At 41.8% G+C, this 15,365-nt stretch overlaps 1 protein-coding gene across 1 annotated transcript in view; it reads right to left on the minus strand.

The window, feature by feature from the left end:
- Nucleotides 1-15,365, minus strand: part of Nox3 (NADPH oxidase 3) — a 60,141-nt gene that overhangs the window by 33,228 nt on the left and 11,548 nt on the right. Inside the window, exons 6-9 of the mRNA XM_051164106.1 lie at nucleotides 13,199-13,380; nucleotides 10,003-10,132; nucleotides 4,394-4,486; nucleotides 2,469-2,722 (exon numbers count right to left, since the gene is read on the minus strand). Of these exons, the coding sequence (XP_051020063.1) occupies nucleotides 2,469-2,722; nucleotides 4,394-4,486; nucleotides 10,003-10,132; nucleotides 13,199-13,380 (659 nt within the window). The remainder of the gene's footprint in view (nucleotides 1-2,468; nucleotides 2,723-4,393; nucleotides 4,487-10,002; nucleotides 10,133-13,198; nucleotides 13,381-15,365) is intronic.

Raw genomic sequence — 15,365 nt, forward strand, 5'->3', positions numbered from 1 at the left:
GCCGACTCCAGGATCTCCTGTGTTTACCTGAGGAGTACTGGGATTATAAGTGGGTTGCCATGCTACCCCAAAGTCTTATGTGGGTCTATGGGGATGTGAACTTGGGTCCTCACACGTATACAGCAGGTAAAAATCAATACTCCTTCACGATAAATGCCTTGGAGAGATCAAGGGTACAAGAGACATACCTAAACATAATAAAGGCAATTTGCAGCAAGCCAATAGGCAACATAAAACTAAATGGAGAGAAACTCAAAGCAAGTCTATTAAAACCAGGGACAAGACAAGGCTGTCCAGTCTTTCCATATCTATTCAATATAGGACTTGAAGTTTTAGCTAGAACAATAAGACAAGAGGGGATCTAAAAGAACTACAAAATGAAAAATAATTTGATTTTCCCCATTTGCAAATGGCATATTACATATAAGACTCATAGTATGTATGAGCTCTGAATAAACACTAGCTGTCATGCTCACTTGCATGTCATCCTTTGATTTGGATCCTGGATTTTTAACGTAAAGTAGGAAGTCATTTGTCTTGCAGCATCTGAGTCTTGTTTGCTCCTTGATGTCTCATATCATCAGCCTTCTTCGTATTTTTCTGAGCTGAGGGCCATTGCTAACTAGCATTTCCATTAGCCTCTCTGGGGTACTTGGCCTTTCTTTGCATGGTAACTTTCTGGGCACTTACACATTATATCAAGAGCAATATGGAATATAATAGCTAATCTTACATTAAATATTAAGTATTATTGTGATTTCACACTTAAGTGTAATCAAAATATGTTTTCGTGGGATTGGACAGTAGAATGACGGTCATCTGGGGAGGGCTTGGAGTGAGGAAAGGGGAGCGGGGGATGTCAATAAAAGAGACATAGTATACCCAGATAAGAGGGACACTCTGAAGAGATCACATTGTATAGCAAGGTAACAGTAATCAGTGACGACGGGTTACAATCTTGAAAAAATGCAAAGTGAGGAGACCTGAAGTGTTCTCATTGTGAAAGTGTTCATTGTAAAGTAATACAGCTGTTCACTAGATCTAACACCATAATGTACATATAAAACATAATGTGCACACAAAGCATATATATATGTATATATGTATATATGATGTACATGTACTTCAAAGCCGTGTTCTACCCAGTAAGCACATATAATTTTACCTGTCTGTTATAGAAATAGAGGAAGGCCAAGAGGACAAGGGGATGGAGCAGACGTTCCCAGGAAGGCCCAGGAGAGCAGATCATATCAGGCCTCCCAGTGACACTCCACAGAAAGGAAACAGCACATAGCCCTTTTGGTGGGTAGATTGAAAGGGAAGACCGTTTGACAGACGAGGTAATTGGTACATACAGAGCAGAAGCAAGGATAACAAGTAGGCTGCAGGTATGAGGCTTAACAACGGTAGGGGATGGGAAGGGCATCATTCATCGCCTCCCCCCCCCATTAGACAAGACCAGTGTGACACGTTACAGCTCAGCCTTCCCTGGGGAGGGGGAGCGAGGGGCAATATGCTCATTTCATTTCATGCCTTACCCTGGTAATGGCGCTTACTTTGTCACCAATAAATTATTTGTCCAATTGAACAAGCTAGAGAGTACATACTGAGCTGAAGGTGCTAACTTTGTCCTGTGGTGTTAACCTGATGTGCCTGACACTGTTGCAGGCTCCGAAGATCCAGGAGAAGGAGCAGAGCGTCTCGTCTTCAGGAAGTCCCACCTAAGCATGTACCATGCTATGTTTCTGGGGCCCTACTCATGGATTTCCTGTACTATTGGATGATCCTGTAGTAGTGAGAATCCATCTGCTCGGTCACTTAAAGGAGCCACGGCATTACCACTCACCGAGGGTCATGGGTCAAATGGCTTAGGCTTTTCGGAAGGGGGGTAGTGGTATGGGCTCCTATGAAGAAGCCCTAACTCCAGGGCCTTATTTGAAAATAGGGTGCTGTCAATGAATAGTCTCTACATGCATCTCTTCTATGTTACCATGCAGACATATAGACATGGTGTGGGTTAAGTTCAGCATGACCAGAGTAGAACATGCTTCTTCAGGAGATCAACCTCCGCAAACACAGTCTGAAACCTCAGTCTGACGGGAGAGAGCTCCTGCCGGTGGCGGGGGCTGGTGGGGGGAAGAGGGGGGGCAGTTGTCTGACTCATGGCATGCTGTACATAATTAGACAAGAGCTGCTTTTGGATCTGGAAAGGAAATTGCTCCTTCTGTCTGGATCATCGCCTACTTTTGTTGAACATTTATTTATTTTTTACAAAAATGTACTTATCTTAAATTATACATTTTTATGAAGACTTTCTTTCTTCCTTTTTTTTTTTTTTTTTTTAATGAACTCAAGCTTGCAGCCTGGTATAAAACTATCCTCAGATCTGATAATTTCTCCATGCATTTAAATATTCTCCTGTTTGAGGTATCATGACTTGAATGTAACAGTGACCTGGGAGGGCTCACCTTGGCATGCTACCGAGCTCACTGGGGGCCTGCCCCTCTGCCCCAAAGGCTTTCAACAGCGCCTCTGTCCAGTCTCCTGAGGCTCGGATGTGCACGCTGAAGAAGGCCTCCTGGGGAGCAGAGGTGAGAGTGAAGGGGTGCCATTCCAGCGGGGATATGGATGGGCACTGGATGAGGATGTACTGTCCGGGAACCATCTGGAAGCCTCGCTTCTTCATGTGAAGCTCCAGGACTGCAGAAGGGTGGCTCACCACCTACAGCAGGGCGAGATAGCTGAGGGAATTCTTACTTGCTCAGGTAAAACGACAAGGTCACACTCTTCATCCCACTGAAGGCTTGCAAAAATCTTTAATTGGCTTTTTTTTTTTTGAGGTATAATTTCCTTAGACCATCGATATTTGTCACCACTTTCATGCCTGGACTTGTAACTTGAGTGATAATAGAGTTCGTTGCACAGGACGCTGGGCTTGACTTTAAAAAACTGCACACAGAAGCAATGCAGGCATGTGACTCCATATCCCATATGACCAAGCATCTCTGAGCCCAGTTAACCATTTTTAATTGAGTAGAAATGGGCATGAATGGATATCCCATAATTTTATGAGCTTATTATAACAGTGGCCACATCATAGTCACATTAAAAAAGAAAAACCCAGCAATCATTTGTTCCCTTTGGTAGTTACTGCCATATTTTCTCAATCTCTTGAGAATTAACGTTAGAAATTTCTTCATGGTGAGGGGGAAAATACCCATCTTCCATCTCTCCCCAAAATGTTTTATTGGTTGAGTTTTACTAAGTACTGTTTTGGTTCTGAGATTTTGGTACATAGAAGTCCTATGAAGCATACACAAGGACTTTTATGTGATCGGCTCGTCTGAGCAAAGAAGCATTTGTTCTCTCTCTCTGTCCACTGTTTTATGAAAAAATCCCACACGCCTGCACATCTTTTGTGGTAAATGCGTACAAGAACATAGTCTGGCTCGTGGATCCCGACATGGCACTTTTCTGTGTGAGGAACCCTTCACAGCGTTTTCGTCTTTAGTTCCAGATTTCTGCTTGCCCTTCTGACATTGCCTCTAATGGAGCTGCTAAATGTTGTTCCTACCAAGAGGCCAGGGTTCTCACGCGTGTTGCAGGCTGGATTGATATCCTGTGGTGTTAAGCTAAGCCTGAGCTCAGCAACATAGAAACACATTAAAGCAGAAATAGGAATGCCTGTCCATCTTCTTTCAATGAGACAGCGAGGGGGCGTGTATTCTGTTAAAGCCATACTAGCTATCTAACACTCAGAAGCAGATAGTGCACTTGGTACTTTTGCTGCTTGTGGGATGTGCTTTTTCTGTTCATCCCTCCAGCATGAGGCAAACATCAAAGAGCCATGATGATGAGCCACAAGACAGGCAAGTCCTACCAAGGCGCACGCCACTAAAGAGTAGAGACCATCTATGTCCATCCTCTCCATCTCGAGTGTCTAGCATCCCATCATATTCTGAACCTGCGTCCAAGCACAAGCTCAGTCAGCGCCTAGGGAAGAATGGATGTGCTTGAGGTGCGGAGGATACTGACGGGGTTGAGGGATCCCAACTTTATGTAGCATTTGAAGTTGCTATGGTCAGTGTAAAGCATTCTTAGTGGTTCCTGTTTTTTTCTCACTAGAGAGAAACCATAATAAAAAGAAATACAGCTAATTCTGGTGCCAAGCCTGTATCAGAATTTCATGTACCAGCGTGGAGCCTTGATCCCTGTCTCCAGTAAAATTGGTCACATTGAAAGATGCTCCTGATACAAGCAATTATTAGAACAGAAGACGAACCTCTAAATTACAGCCAGTTCTGCAATAAAAATGGCAAATTAAAAACTTAGGCTAATAAAAAATTTTCATCTACGCTCAGGCTTTTATTCAGACATAAAGCTACACACATACCTTGGTAATGACAACTTCTTGGTGAGATCTCCAGAACCTAATTATTCTTTCACATGCATATAAGACCACAGGGCCCAAAACCCATTTCCAGGACTGCAGAGAGAATGTGGGGAGAAAGGGGGAGAGGTGGAGGAGGGAGAGAGGGTGGGAAGGTGGGAGTGAGTCAGGGAGAGGTAGAGGAAGATACAGAGAGAAAGGGAGAGAGAAATGTGGGAGAGACAGACAGACAGAGGGAGACAGAGATATAGACATTAAAATAGAATCCAAAAATTTCCAACTTAAACCATATCAATATATGGCATGGTGGGACTAAGCTATTCCCCTTAACATTGGCCCAGCTATCAACAACAGAGACGTCTCCGTGAACTAAATACGATAACATTTAATTATTCCTTAAAGTCTACAAGCTTATTTAAGAGATTAAATTCTCCTCTATTGGTTTTTATGCTTACTTGATCAATGATGCCTTTATGTAATTAGAAATAATTGAATTTGCAAAGAAATAAGAGAGCAGATTGATGTTTATGGTATGTATGACAGGGTCGTAAATGCACCTAAACTCAGACAAAGTCAAAGGCTTATAGAAAGGATTTTCTAGCCAACATGATGCATTTCACATAGTAATTGTGGGGACCAAGAATGCCTCAGAACTAGGGGATTTGTCCGGATACAGACACTCACGCTCCCTATACACATCGCATACCCCTCCCTCCTAATCAAGCTGGATTCTGTAACACCTCGAGTCTCAGAGGATCAGAACCAAGGCAACAAAAATTGCCTGGAGAGCTTTGGCTGGGGAGGTTTTCATACTTAAAAAAAAAGTTACTATGTTAACTCTTCTCGAGTATAACTCACACAATAGATGACCAAATTTGGGGCAGCCTATTCCTGTTGTACGTAACATGAGCAGTCTTTCTCCAGTAGATGGGAAGGAATTGGGACGTAATTTTTCTGGTTCAGTGTCAAACAGTCCTGCCAGGTATGTGATGACTTCTTCATTTTGTAGAGGAAGGAAACCGAGGCCCAATCTGATCCATCCACTCCTTCAACATAAGGGCCTGGGCAGAACTGGTACACAGCCCTGTTCTTGCAGGGTCACGGCTGCATTGCTTGAGTACTTACCTACAGCAGAAATGGAGTCCTACTATTTCCTGTCTGGCGCCAGGCTGGGTCCTGAGGCTTGCTTTGGAAAGCACTAAGGACCCCCAAGCTTATTGAATTTTAGGATGTCACTTTTTCTTTGTTGTTGTTTTGTTCTGTTTTGTTTTTAATTCTTGCCTTAATATTACAGAAAACAAAACAAAACAAAATGAACTCTGGCTCTCTGGGAATGTGTTTGAGCTGCCCAGGGAGGCTGGGCTGGATCTCAGAGAGCCCCATTGGACCTCAAGGCTTGGAGAGAAGGTCTTAGACTTCTTTTTTGCCATTGTAAATCTACCATGATCGTAGTTCTTCAAAAGACCACAGGAGCAGGAAGTTTTGAGTTTGTGTGATCTTTAAATACTCACTGTTGAGGGAGGGAGGATTGGGAGGATACAAGGGATGGGATAACAATTGAGATGTAATATGAATAAATTAATACAAATATATTAAAAAACTAAATACTCACTGTCCGTCTCCATCTCCAAGATGACCAGTTGTTTTTAACATAAGTTTTTATTTCTTTTGAATTACCCTTATTTTTAATTTTCCTTCTTTCCTTCCTTTCTTCCTTCCTTTCTTCCTTCTGTCTTCTTTCTTTCTTTCTTTCTTTCTTTCTTTCTTTCTTTCTTTCTTTCTTTCTTTCTTTCTTTCTGTCCTGGCTCTTTGCATGATACTTGTCTTCACCTATCAGGTCCACTTGCTTCTTTCCTAAGGGCCTCTTGCTTGTATGGTAAAGGCTAGGATTTTTCAGGCAACACAAAGCAATTTGACCCACTTTACTCTTTTCTGCCTCAGTGGGATTCAGCCACGTGTTCAGGTTCATAATAGGGGGGAGGATAAAACCCTTTGTCCACTCGTGCTAGGGTAAGGTAGTGGAGATGATTAGAGGAGGCAAGCCAGAGGAAGAAGCACAAGGATGGAGGTGGACCAAGCAAATGAAGCCATAGCTTTCTTATGCTTGAATGGACCAGGAAGTATTTTAAGAAGTGGTTTGGTTTGGATATTTAGAGAAATGACAGCAACAGTTCTTTCAACACGAGAGAGAGATTTGCAGAGACATCCACAAAGTCTTTGTGTATTTTCACAAATAATCTTCCATATCCATTTGAAAACACACATTTTAGACATCACACAGTTCATTTGGGTAGTATCAAATCAGCCACGGCCTCTGATTTTTCCACGTTGATGAAATGGAATGGGCTATTTTTTTTTTCTCCCATGGCTCATCAGGAAGGAGAATGTAAGCCATTAATCCTTGGCTCTATCTCTATTCTACTATATAAATTGCTCCAAGAGGAGATGGAGAGCTTATTTATACTGTGATAACCCCAGAGTCCCCTGGAAGTTCAACAGTGAAGGTGGGATATAGGCAGTAAGTGGTTTTAGGAAAGTGGTCCAGCTGTGTGGGTCAGTGTAGACAAGAGTGAATGGATGGAAAGACAACGTGCTCATCTTTTATCCTATATTTTCAGAGACATATTGAGGTGTGTGTGTGTGTGTGTGTGTGTGTGTGTACGCACACATGGGCACATGCAAAGGTCAACGTTGAAGCTTTCCATCTTTTTTTTTTTTTTTAAATAGGCTGTCTCACTAGGACCTAAGGTTTACTGATTACGCTAAAGCGTTTTGGTCAGTGAGCCTCAAGAATCTGCCTATCTCTGTCTGCCAGTGTTCAGATCACAAGCACTCTCTACTGTGCCAGGCTTCTACAAAGGTACTGGGAACTGAATTTAAGACCTCACACCTGCATGCAAAGCAGTTTACTGGCTAAACTATCTCCCTGGCTCAAATCTTGGGCTTTTTTAAATATTTGAATTTTGTATTTTTCAAAATTGGGAAATGATTGGAGAAAATTCTTATTTAAGTTCTGACCGAGCTCTTAAATGTGTTGGGTATATTAACAGAGATAAATACAATGCTGGAAACATGTGCCTGCAGATAGGAGCAGGGGGCCGGTATGGCTTGCTTGGAATGCCCTTTGTATCAGAGGCAATACTTTAAGGCACCCCCGACCCCATATCTTAAGCAAAGGGACAGGACTGTTTAGCACCTCAGCTTCTTCCGTACTGAAAAAGCCTATGGAGTCTTAGCTTTCTCGTTCCAGTCTCCAAAAACGCTCAGGAAAAAAAAAAAAAAAACCCTCCACAGAACAGCAAGTGCATTATAACAGGAATAAAACCATGTCAATTTAATAGCAATGGCAATGAAACTTGATTCCTGCACTTTCATTCCTCCCAGAAAATAAGAGCAGGCTGGCTGGTCTTTTATTTTATGTGTGTGGTTATGAATAGACTATTTCTATAGATACTCTCCTGGGGTTGGGCTCCATGGCCTGTGTTTGTTTACTAATGTACAAGCAGAGTGACAACATGCCATGTGATATAAGTCTACTGCAGGACTCCACCCCTGTCCAAGCCTCCCCCCTTACTGCTGACATCATCCCACAGAAAGTAGAAAAACCAAAACCAGACCAACCAACCAAGCAAGCAAACAGAGCCGTATGATTATTATCTGCAGGCAAACGAACTAATTCCCTGGCTATGGAGGACCCAGCATCTTTTGAGACTAGGCTGGCTGTGTGAGCAACTCTCAGATTTATGTGTGTGTTCCTGTGAGATTGGGATAGAAAGCAGGCCAGGGCATTTCTCTGGACAGTTTATACAAGGGATAGACAAAAGATTCTCTGATCCAACATTACACCTCTGATGAATACTCTACAGATAAAATCGTCATTAAAAAAATGTCCCAGGAAAGAGAGGCCAAGAGGACTAAATGGAGCCTTGCTAAGGTGGGTTAGGCCCAGTGCAGGGAAGCACGGAACTCCTCCGTGTCCTTGGGATGCCTTTCTGAGTCAGTGTCTGTAAGACATCGGAGGGACTACCGTACAGCTTGGCCAAGCAGTAATTGCACAGCCCACATACGCTTTGGATCAGGATCCATTAAAAATAATGGGAAAGAGTGACACTGTGAGTTTGGGTGTGCAAGGAGGTGTAGCGGGGGAGTTAGCAAGAAGTGCGTGAGTGAAGTCCCCCCTCTTAATCATAATTAATGCTAGCACACACTACTGGGAGCAGGCCCTGGTCTGTATTCATGAAGTGTGGGAGAGTATTGATTTTTTTTTTAATGGAGATGCTGTGGCTGAAAATTTTAGCAAGGTATTCATGGTCTTCATTAATATTCAGGCCAGATAGTGGCTACCGAGAGAGTTGAGTTTAAGACAGAGACAATCTATACCGGCCATTAAAAGAATGAACCACGGGCTAATGGGCACATCTATTTCACGTCTCTCTGCTTTAAACATTTCTCCAAGTAGTTTCACCCTTAAAAATACGGCGCTTAACTTAGTGTATTTGAGAATTTGTAAAAAGTGATTATTTATATTCTTCTGATGCCTTCTATGCTATTGTGTTTCATTATCCCTATTTTAAATGACAACACATATTGGGCACTTGTTTCCCCCTAGTTTTTGTTTTCTATTTTTGCTGGTTTTGAGACAAGGTCATGTCTTCCAGGACGGTGAGGCTCTCTTGGAATTCCCGATGTGGCTGGTAAAGACCTTGAAATTCTGACCTTCCTGCTTCTACTACTGCAGGCAGGCTGGGATTCCAGGCTGGAATTCCGGGCTGGGGTGATGCCAGGCTGGGATTCCAGGTGTAGGTTTTGTGGTGCTGTAGCTAGAGCTCAGTGCTTTGTGTATGCTAGGCATGCACTCTATCAACAGAGCCACATGCCACACTCATCTTACCTTAACTCAGTCGCTGCACTTCCTTTCTATCATGTATTAATCCCCAGTTAAACCAAAGGCTTGTGCTTTCCTCACATACTGGTGACTAAATGGGAGTTTGATTCCTGTTTACCTACCTATATCACTAACTGCAAAGACTGCTGCATACCCAGAAAACTTTACTTTCAAAATCTGTGGACACTCTCATTAAATTAATACTTAAATTAATTAAATCTATTCTTGGCTAACATTGAGTTTAATTAGAACAAAAGTAATTGGGCACCCCTAGTTCTTTTGACCACAAAAAGTTGGAGAAGGAGAGAAGGTAGGATTCTGAAGAGGCTTGGTCCTCCCAGTTACTCAGGAGACAGGCAAAGGGGTAGCAAGGGTGCAGAGGGCGGCGAACCACGAGGCTAACTCCCTCAGAGCCATTACTCTGCTGTTATGAAGTCCTGCAATATCAGACATCCATATTTAAGCCTAAGTAGAATGCATTTCAGAGCTGAACAAAGTGCTTTTGGCAGTAAATCTCTTTTAGAATTATCCATAACTCGATTTCTCCATTAGCCCACTTAATAAAGAGTTGGCTTCATCTAGTGGTGACACGGGTGGGTCTTTTTTTTCCCCCAAGCTTATAAAAGCTCTCGTTATTTTAACTGTGGGGACAGTTATTTTTAAAAAGCTCCTGGGTTCATTCTCCATTCCCCCCCGCCCCCCGCCTCCGCCCGGGGTTTGTTCTTACCGAAGGTTCCTTGCCAGAAAATTGAGGTACAGGGCACAATGCAGCTGCCTGCCATTCAGCATAGTGGTCTCTGCAGAAGGTGACGTTGTGCAGCCGGAGGCTCTCCGGAGTTTGGCCTCGAACAATCCGACTTAGACACACACACACACACACACACACACACACACACACACACACACACACACCACAACACACACACACCACAACACACACACACACAGATGGTGTGTGTGTGGGGGGGGGGGGAACAAAACAAACAAACAAAAAAACACCAAAATGTCAAGCTGATTTTGTGCGGTGTCTTTACACAGACTTATATTTTGCAGCGGCTTTCCAGAACAACACTCTCATCTCTTGAAACTTGGCTTATCACTCACTTCCCTCAGCATCTTTAAAAATAGGCATTTGAAATGCTTTGGATAAACTTTGAAGATCCCAGAAAAGAAGTGCCCCTCTGTGGTGTCCTGTGTCACATTGAAAGTGTCTATATTAGAGAATTCATAATGAAGGAAATTGTTTGAACACAGCCCTTTGTAGACTGTTGAATTTAATTAGGTTTCATCCCCTTCTGATTGCTGATTTGGGCTAATTGGCTAACTTCTGCGGATTGATTTAACTTCTACCCTTCTTAGCGTGTTTCTGAGCACTTAGAAGTTTCAAGTGAATAAGTCAAAAGTGGTGCCCAGAATAATGGTATATTCTCCCCACCCCACCCCGGTGACCACTAGCAGGCTTAGTATCTGACAAGGTCAAAACAGGTCACTTTGAAATGTGTCTTTGAGGCTCTATCAATACATTTAAAAGTAGAAAAAGAAGCCTGAACGAATGGAGCACTGGACAAAGAGTCCTGTAATCCCACTGTATTGCGTCTGCTACAGATGCATGACTGACCGACCTTTGCAAATTGCTTTGGCATCAGCTCTCAGGATGATTTACTGACTTGTACTCTCACAGCAAGGGACCAGACACAGATGTGATAGAATCTGGAAGTTGCTCAACTCCTAGGTGCTGATGATAAGAGGTACTTGCTTGTTTTGAGAAATGAGAACCTTCAGCATCGCAGAGACATGTGTCCTGGCTTGCCTGTGGAGCTGCGGTCTCCTCTGCTATCATAGAGCATGGGGAGCATATAACAATAATGCTTTGGGGAACAGCCTGGTGTCAGCTACAGATGACACGTTAGCCTTGGATTCTGTTTCATGTAAGTCACTCTAGCTTGATGACACCCCTTTGAGTCAGGTGAGCAGGATTATTGATATGTGACTCTCTAGGGCCCAAATGATGCCCTGGAGAGTGAGTGATAAGTGGGAGCCAGATTGAGGTTGTCATGTGTCTCCATATCTACATCCTCACATGTGAGGCAGCTCTCCCCATGTTGTCTTCAAGAGGTTCTGGACCATTCCATAAGTATGTTGTTAATAAATATTAAAAGGTTTAGATTTTTCTCCATATATACCCTTGCTCACTCTACTGGTGAGCTTTCATGCCTTCCAATGATACTACATCTACTTGGCATTTTTGTATAGAATTTGCAAATTACTTTTGATGTAAACAGTAGCTGCAGAATACAGCAAGCTGAGATTAAGCAAGGTCCTTATCCCCAAATAAGCCTCTCAGCAAGGTTGAAATAACTTAAACATTCTCCTTGTGAAATATTATTTGTGCATAAAAATATCCTCAGCAAGTTACTGACCATTGGATTCACCTGTGGTTCAATACACAGAGTGTGAGTGACGGGGATGTAGGGTTGGGGGATTACAGGAATACTCCCCATGTTATAAGAGGATTGCACTAAGATTTCTAAAGTCACCTACAAAACTCAGTAGTGTTCCTATGTACTAACAGCAAACAAGCTGAGAAATAGACTGTAAAAGCACTCCATATTAGCAATAGTATAGAAAATATCTAACCAAGGAGGTAAAAGACCTCTACAGTGGAATATTTAAATCTCTGAAGAAATGGAAGAAGACCTCCATGGAAAATGGAAAGGCCTCTCATGCTCATGGCTTGGTAGAATTAATGCTGTGAAGATGACAAAAGCAGTTTACAGATTCATCACAAACTGAATCAAAAAATTTCATGGCATCATTCACAGAAATGGAAGAAAAAAATCCTAAAACCAAAGACCCTGCTTAACCAAAGCAATCCTAAGCTAGGGGCATTACCACACTACATTTCAAGCTAGATTACAGAGACATAGTAGTAAAAAAACAGAGTGGTATTGGCACAACATGTAGACCAATGGAAAAATAGAAGACTGAAATGAAACTAAACATAATCATAGCCATCTTGTACTTGACAAAGATGCCAAAATGCCCACTGGAGAAAATACAGCATCTTCAATAACTGATGCTGGGACGGCTGGGTATCTACACACAGAAGAATGGCATTAGACCCATATGTATTACCCTGCATGAATAACAACTTCAAATGGATCAAAATCTCAATGTGAAACCTGAAAACACTGAAACTGTTAGAGGAAAATGTAGGCAGAATCCTACAAGATGTAAGGGGAAGGGCTTCTTTCCCTCAGGAGTTAAGGGCAACCATTGACAAATGTGACTTTAAAAAACTGAAATGTTCTCTACAGAAAAAGAAACAATAAAGTGAAGAGGAGACCTAGAGAGAGAGAGAGAGAGAGAGAGAGAGAGAGAGAATGTTTGCTATCTATACATCTGATGGGGGATTAATGCCCACAGGATTCAAAGGATTCAAAAACTAGAGTTAAGAAAACAAGCAGCCCATTAAAAAAAAGAGCTGTGGATCTGAATAGAGAGATCTCAAAAGAAGAAGTAAAAACAGATAAGAAATATCCCAATGCCTTTAACATCCCTTAGCAGTTAGAGAAATGCTGATTAAAATGACTCTATGATTCCATCTTAAGCCTGTAGGAATGGCTATGATTGAGAAAACAACGGACAAGAAATGCTGGCAAGGATGTGAAGGAAGGTAACTGTTTGTGGAATTATAAACCAGTGCAGCCATCATGGAAGTAAGTGTGGAGGAGCCTCACAATCTAAAGCTAGGCTAGCCATACTAGCCAGCTATGCCACTCCTTGGCATGTGCTCAAAGAACTTGGCATTCTACTCCACAAATACTTGCTCAACCATGTTCATGGATGCTCTACTCACAATAGTCAGGGAATGTATAACACGGAGAATCAGTGCAAACACCCCGAGTCTAGCGTGGACTTACCCTCCTCCGTGAATGGCCAGACTGATGAAAAAGATGATGAAAATATGGTGTGTATACCAGAATAGCTCATAAGAGGACTGTCTGATAAACTCAGTCGAAGAGGTCATGATCAAGATCAAAGCCAGAGAGATCACCAGGCCAGTAATCCCTGAGACGGTCACTAACAGCTCAGTGGTCATGCTCTAGGAGGCACAAGTTAAACACACAAAGTACCAGCAAATTAATATTTTGGATTTTTGCATTTTTAGGATCAGCACTAGAGCAATTTAGGGTGTTCTGTGCCAACACACAGGAATTCACCAAAGTCCAGGTACACTTCAAAAAGCCAGCTGTGCAAATTCTTCCTTCTTCCCCAGGCCTACTGCAGATATTTACTTTGTTCAAACTTTATAAAATACCATGCTATTAAGTACATATTTTCCATTTACAGGAATTAATACTCTTGTCAGAGCTATTATTTTGAACTGATGCTAGAGAGCATTCAAAGAACAACGCTGCAGAATAAGCTTAAGTTACAAGTTTTTAATTTTTTAAGATTAAAAATTGTGGCTCACCAAGCTTAATTGCATCTTAACATTAATAAACACTTTTTTGGGGGGAGCAGTTCCTTTGGGGGCACTCCTAATAAAGCAGTTGCATGCTCTGTTCCCTTGGTGGTTGTGTCTTGCTCTAGCTTTTTAATTGGAAGCACCATGACGTGGGCTTTCTCCACATTACCTCAGGGGGCCTTGGAATAAGGTTTGGTAAATCTTCTGTGATCAATAAGGGTACAAATATCCTTGTCTGGTGGGTATTTCCCAAAAAGCAGGATTCTGACCCATGAGTGCAAGGGACAGTTAAATAGCCTTCTGGAATATTAATTGCGGAAACACATTTTGCTTTTATTGTGAGTTCCCATATTCTTGCTTAGTCATTAGCATTCATAGCCTGTGTTCCTATCACCCAGCAACTACCAGCTCAATAAACTCACACTATATCTTTTGTCAGTAAAACCTCATTAATTTAGGCTGCTTTGAGATCTGGAAGTAATTTGGACAGGGACTTCTCCATTGTTTATTTTCTTCTCTTCACAGAATAGAAGAGTGGAATAAAATTGAAAGAAGGTATATGTAAAACATTTAAACATATTTTTTTGTAAGTACACACAGGCACTTTAGAAGCCAATTTCCAGCATGTGATATGTTCATTTCAAGTCACTCTTTTTTGACTATTAAAGCGCCTTTCTTCTCATGTCCCTGCAATACATTTATGGACTGGTCTGAGTTGCAAGTAATCCCACAGCATCACCTATGAGCTGCTTTAATGTATGTTTCAAGTTATTGACAATCATCTCTTCAAATACCCAAATTAGAGGGGCTTCTGAGCTTAATTAGTATTTACAAAGTATATTGCTTCTCAAATTTCGAAACAACTGTGTTCGAAGTAGCTTAATTAGCTTGTTAAATTGCTTTAAAGGTTATTTATAATAAATACTATTTATTGCATAGTTTCTTCAAGATGTTGGGATTTATTCTTGGGTCTCTTGTGAGTAGTGAATTTTGTAAAGCCTTCGTGGGAGGAAATGTAGACCCAAACAGGTGGCCAGATAAATTCTGAGAGTCAACAAAAATGGTATTAAAGGCATTCCTGCCTGCGTAGGGCATCTGTAATTTTGATTTGTTGCTCTGAATTTTGTGCTTCTAGTGGATGTCAGTTAAGAAAAGGGGATTCAGCTTATTAATGGCCTGATATTATAAGCCTTTGGAAGAAATTCAAGACTTTGACTTGGAAGAATCTTCTCCTAACTAGACTCTGTTTTCCTTAACAAATAAAGGAATATGAACAAAACCATCACTTAGAGAGAAGGCCCTAGGTAATAGTAGCCAGAGATTCCTATTGATGGGATGTTTGGCTTTAAGACATTTCTTCGAAAAGTATTTTTTAAATGTGGTCTTTATTCCAATATGGTAGCCCATAGAAAATGTTTAGATGAACCAGCAAGAGAGATGTAAGGATGGCTCAAAGGAGAGGAAGGTCATCACTTATAAGGACAGGACGCTGTGTTTGATTTTAGTTTTTCTTCTTAGAGACACCGCTGCTCTGTGCACCTAGATATTAGCATTGATGGTGTCACAAGCCACACAATTGTCATTCTGAAATGACCTTCTTTGATCAGTATATGGTTTGG

This window comes from Acomys russatus, chromosome 21, assembly GCF_903995435.1.
Source record: "Acomys russatus chromosome 21, mAcoRus1.1, whole genome shotgun sequence".
In the NCBI taxonomy this organism is placed as follows: Eukaryota; Metazoa; Chordata; class Mammalia; order Rodentia; family Muridae; genus Acomys; species Acomys russatus.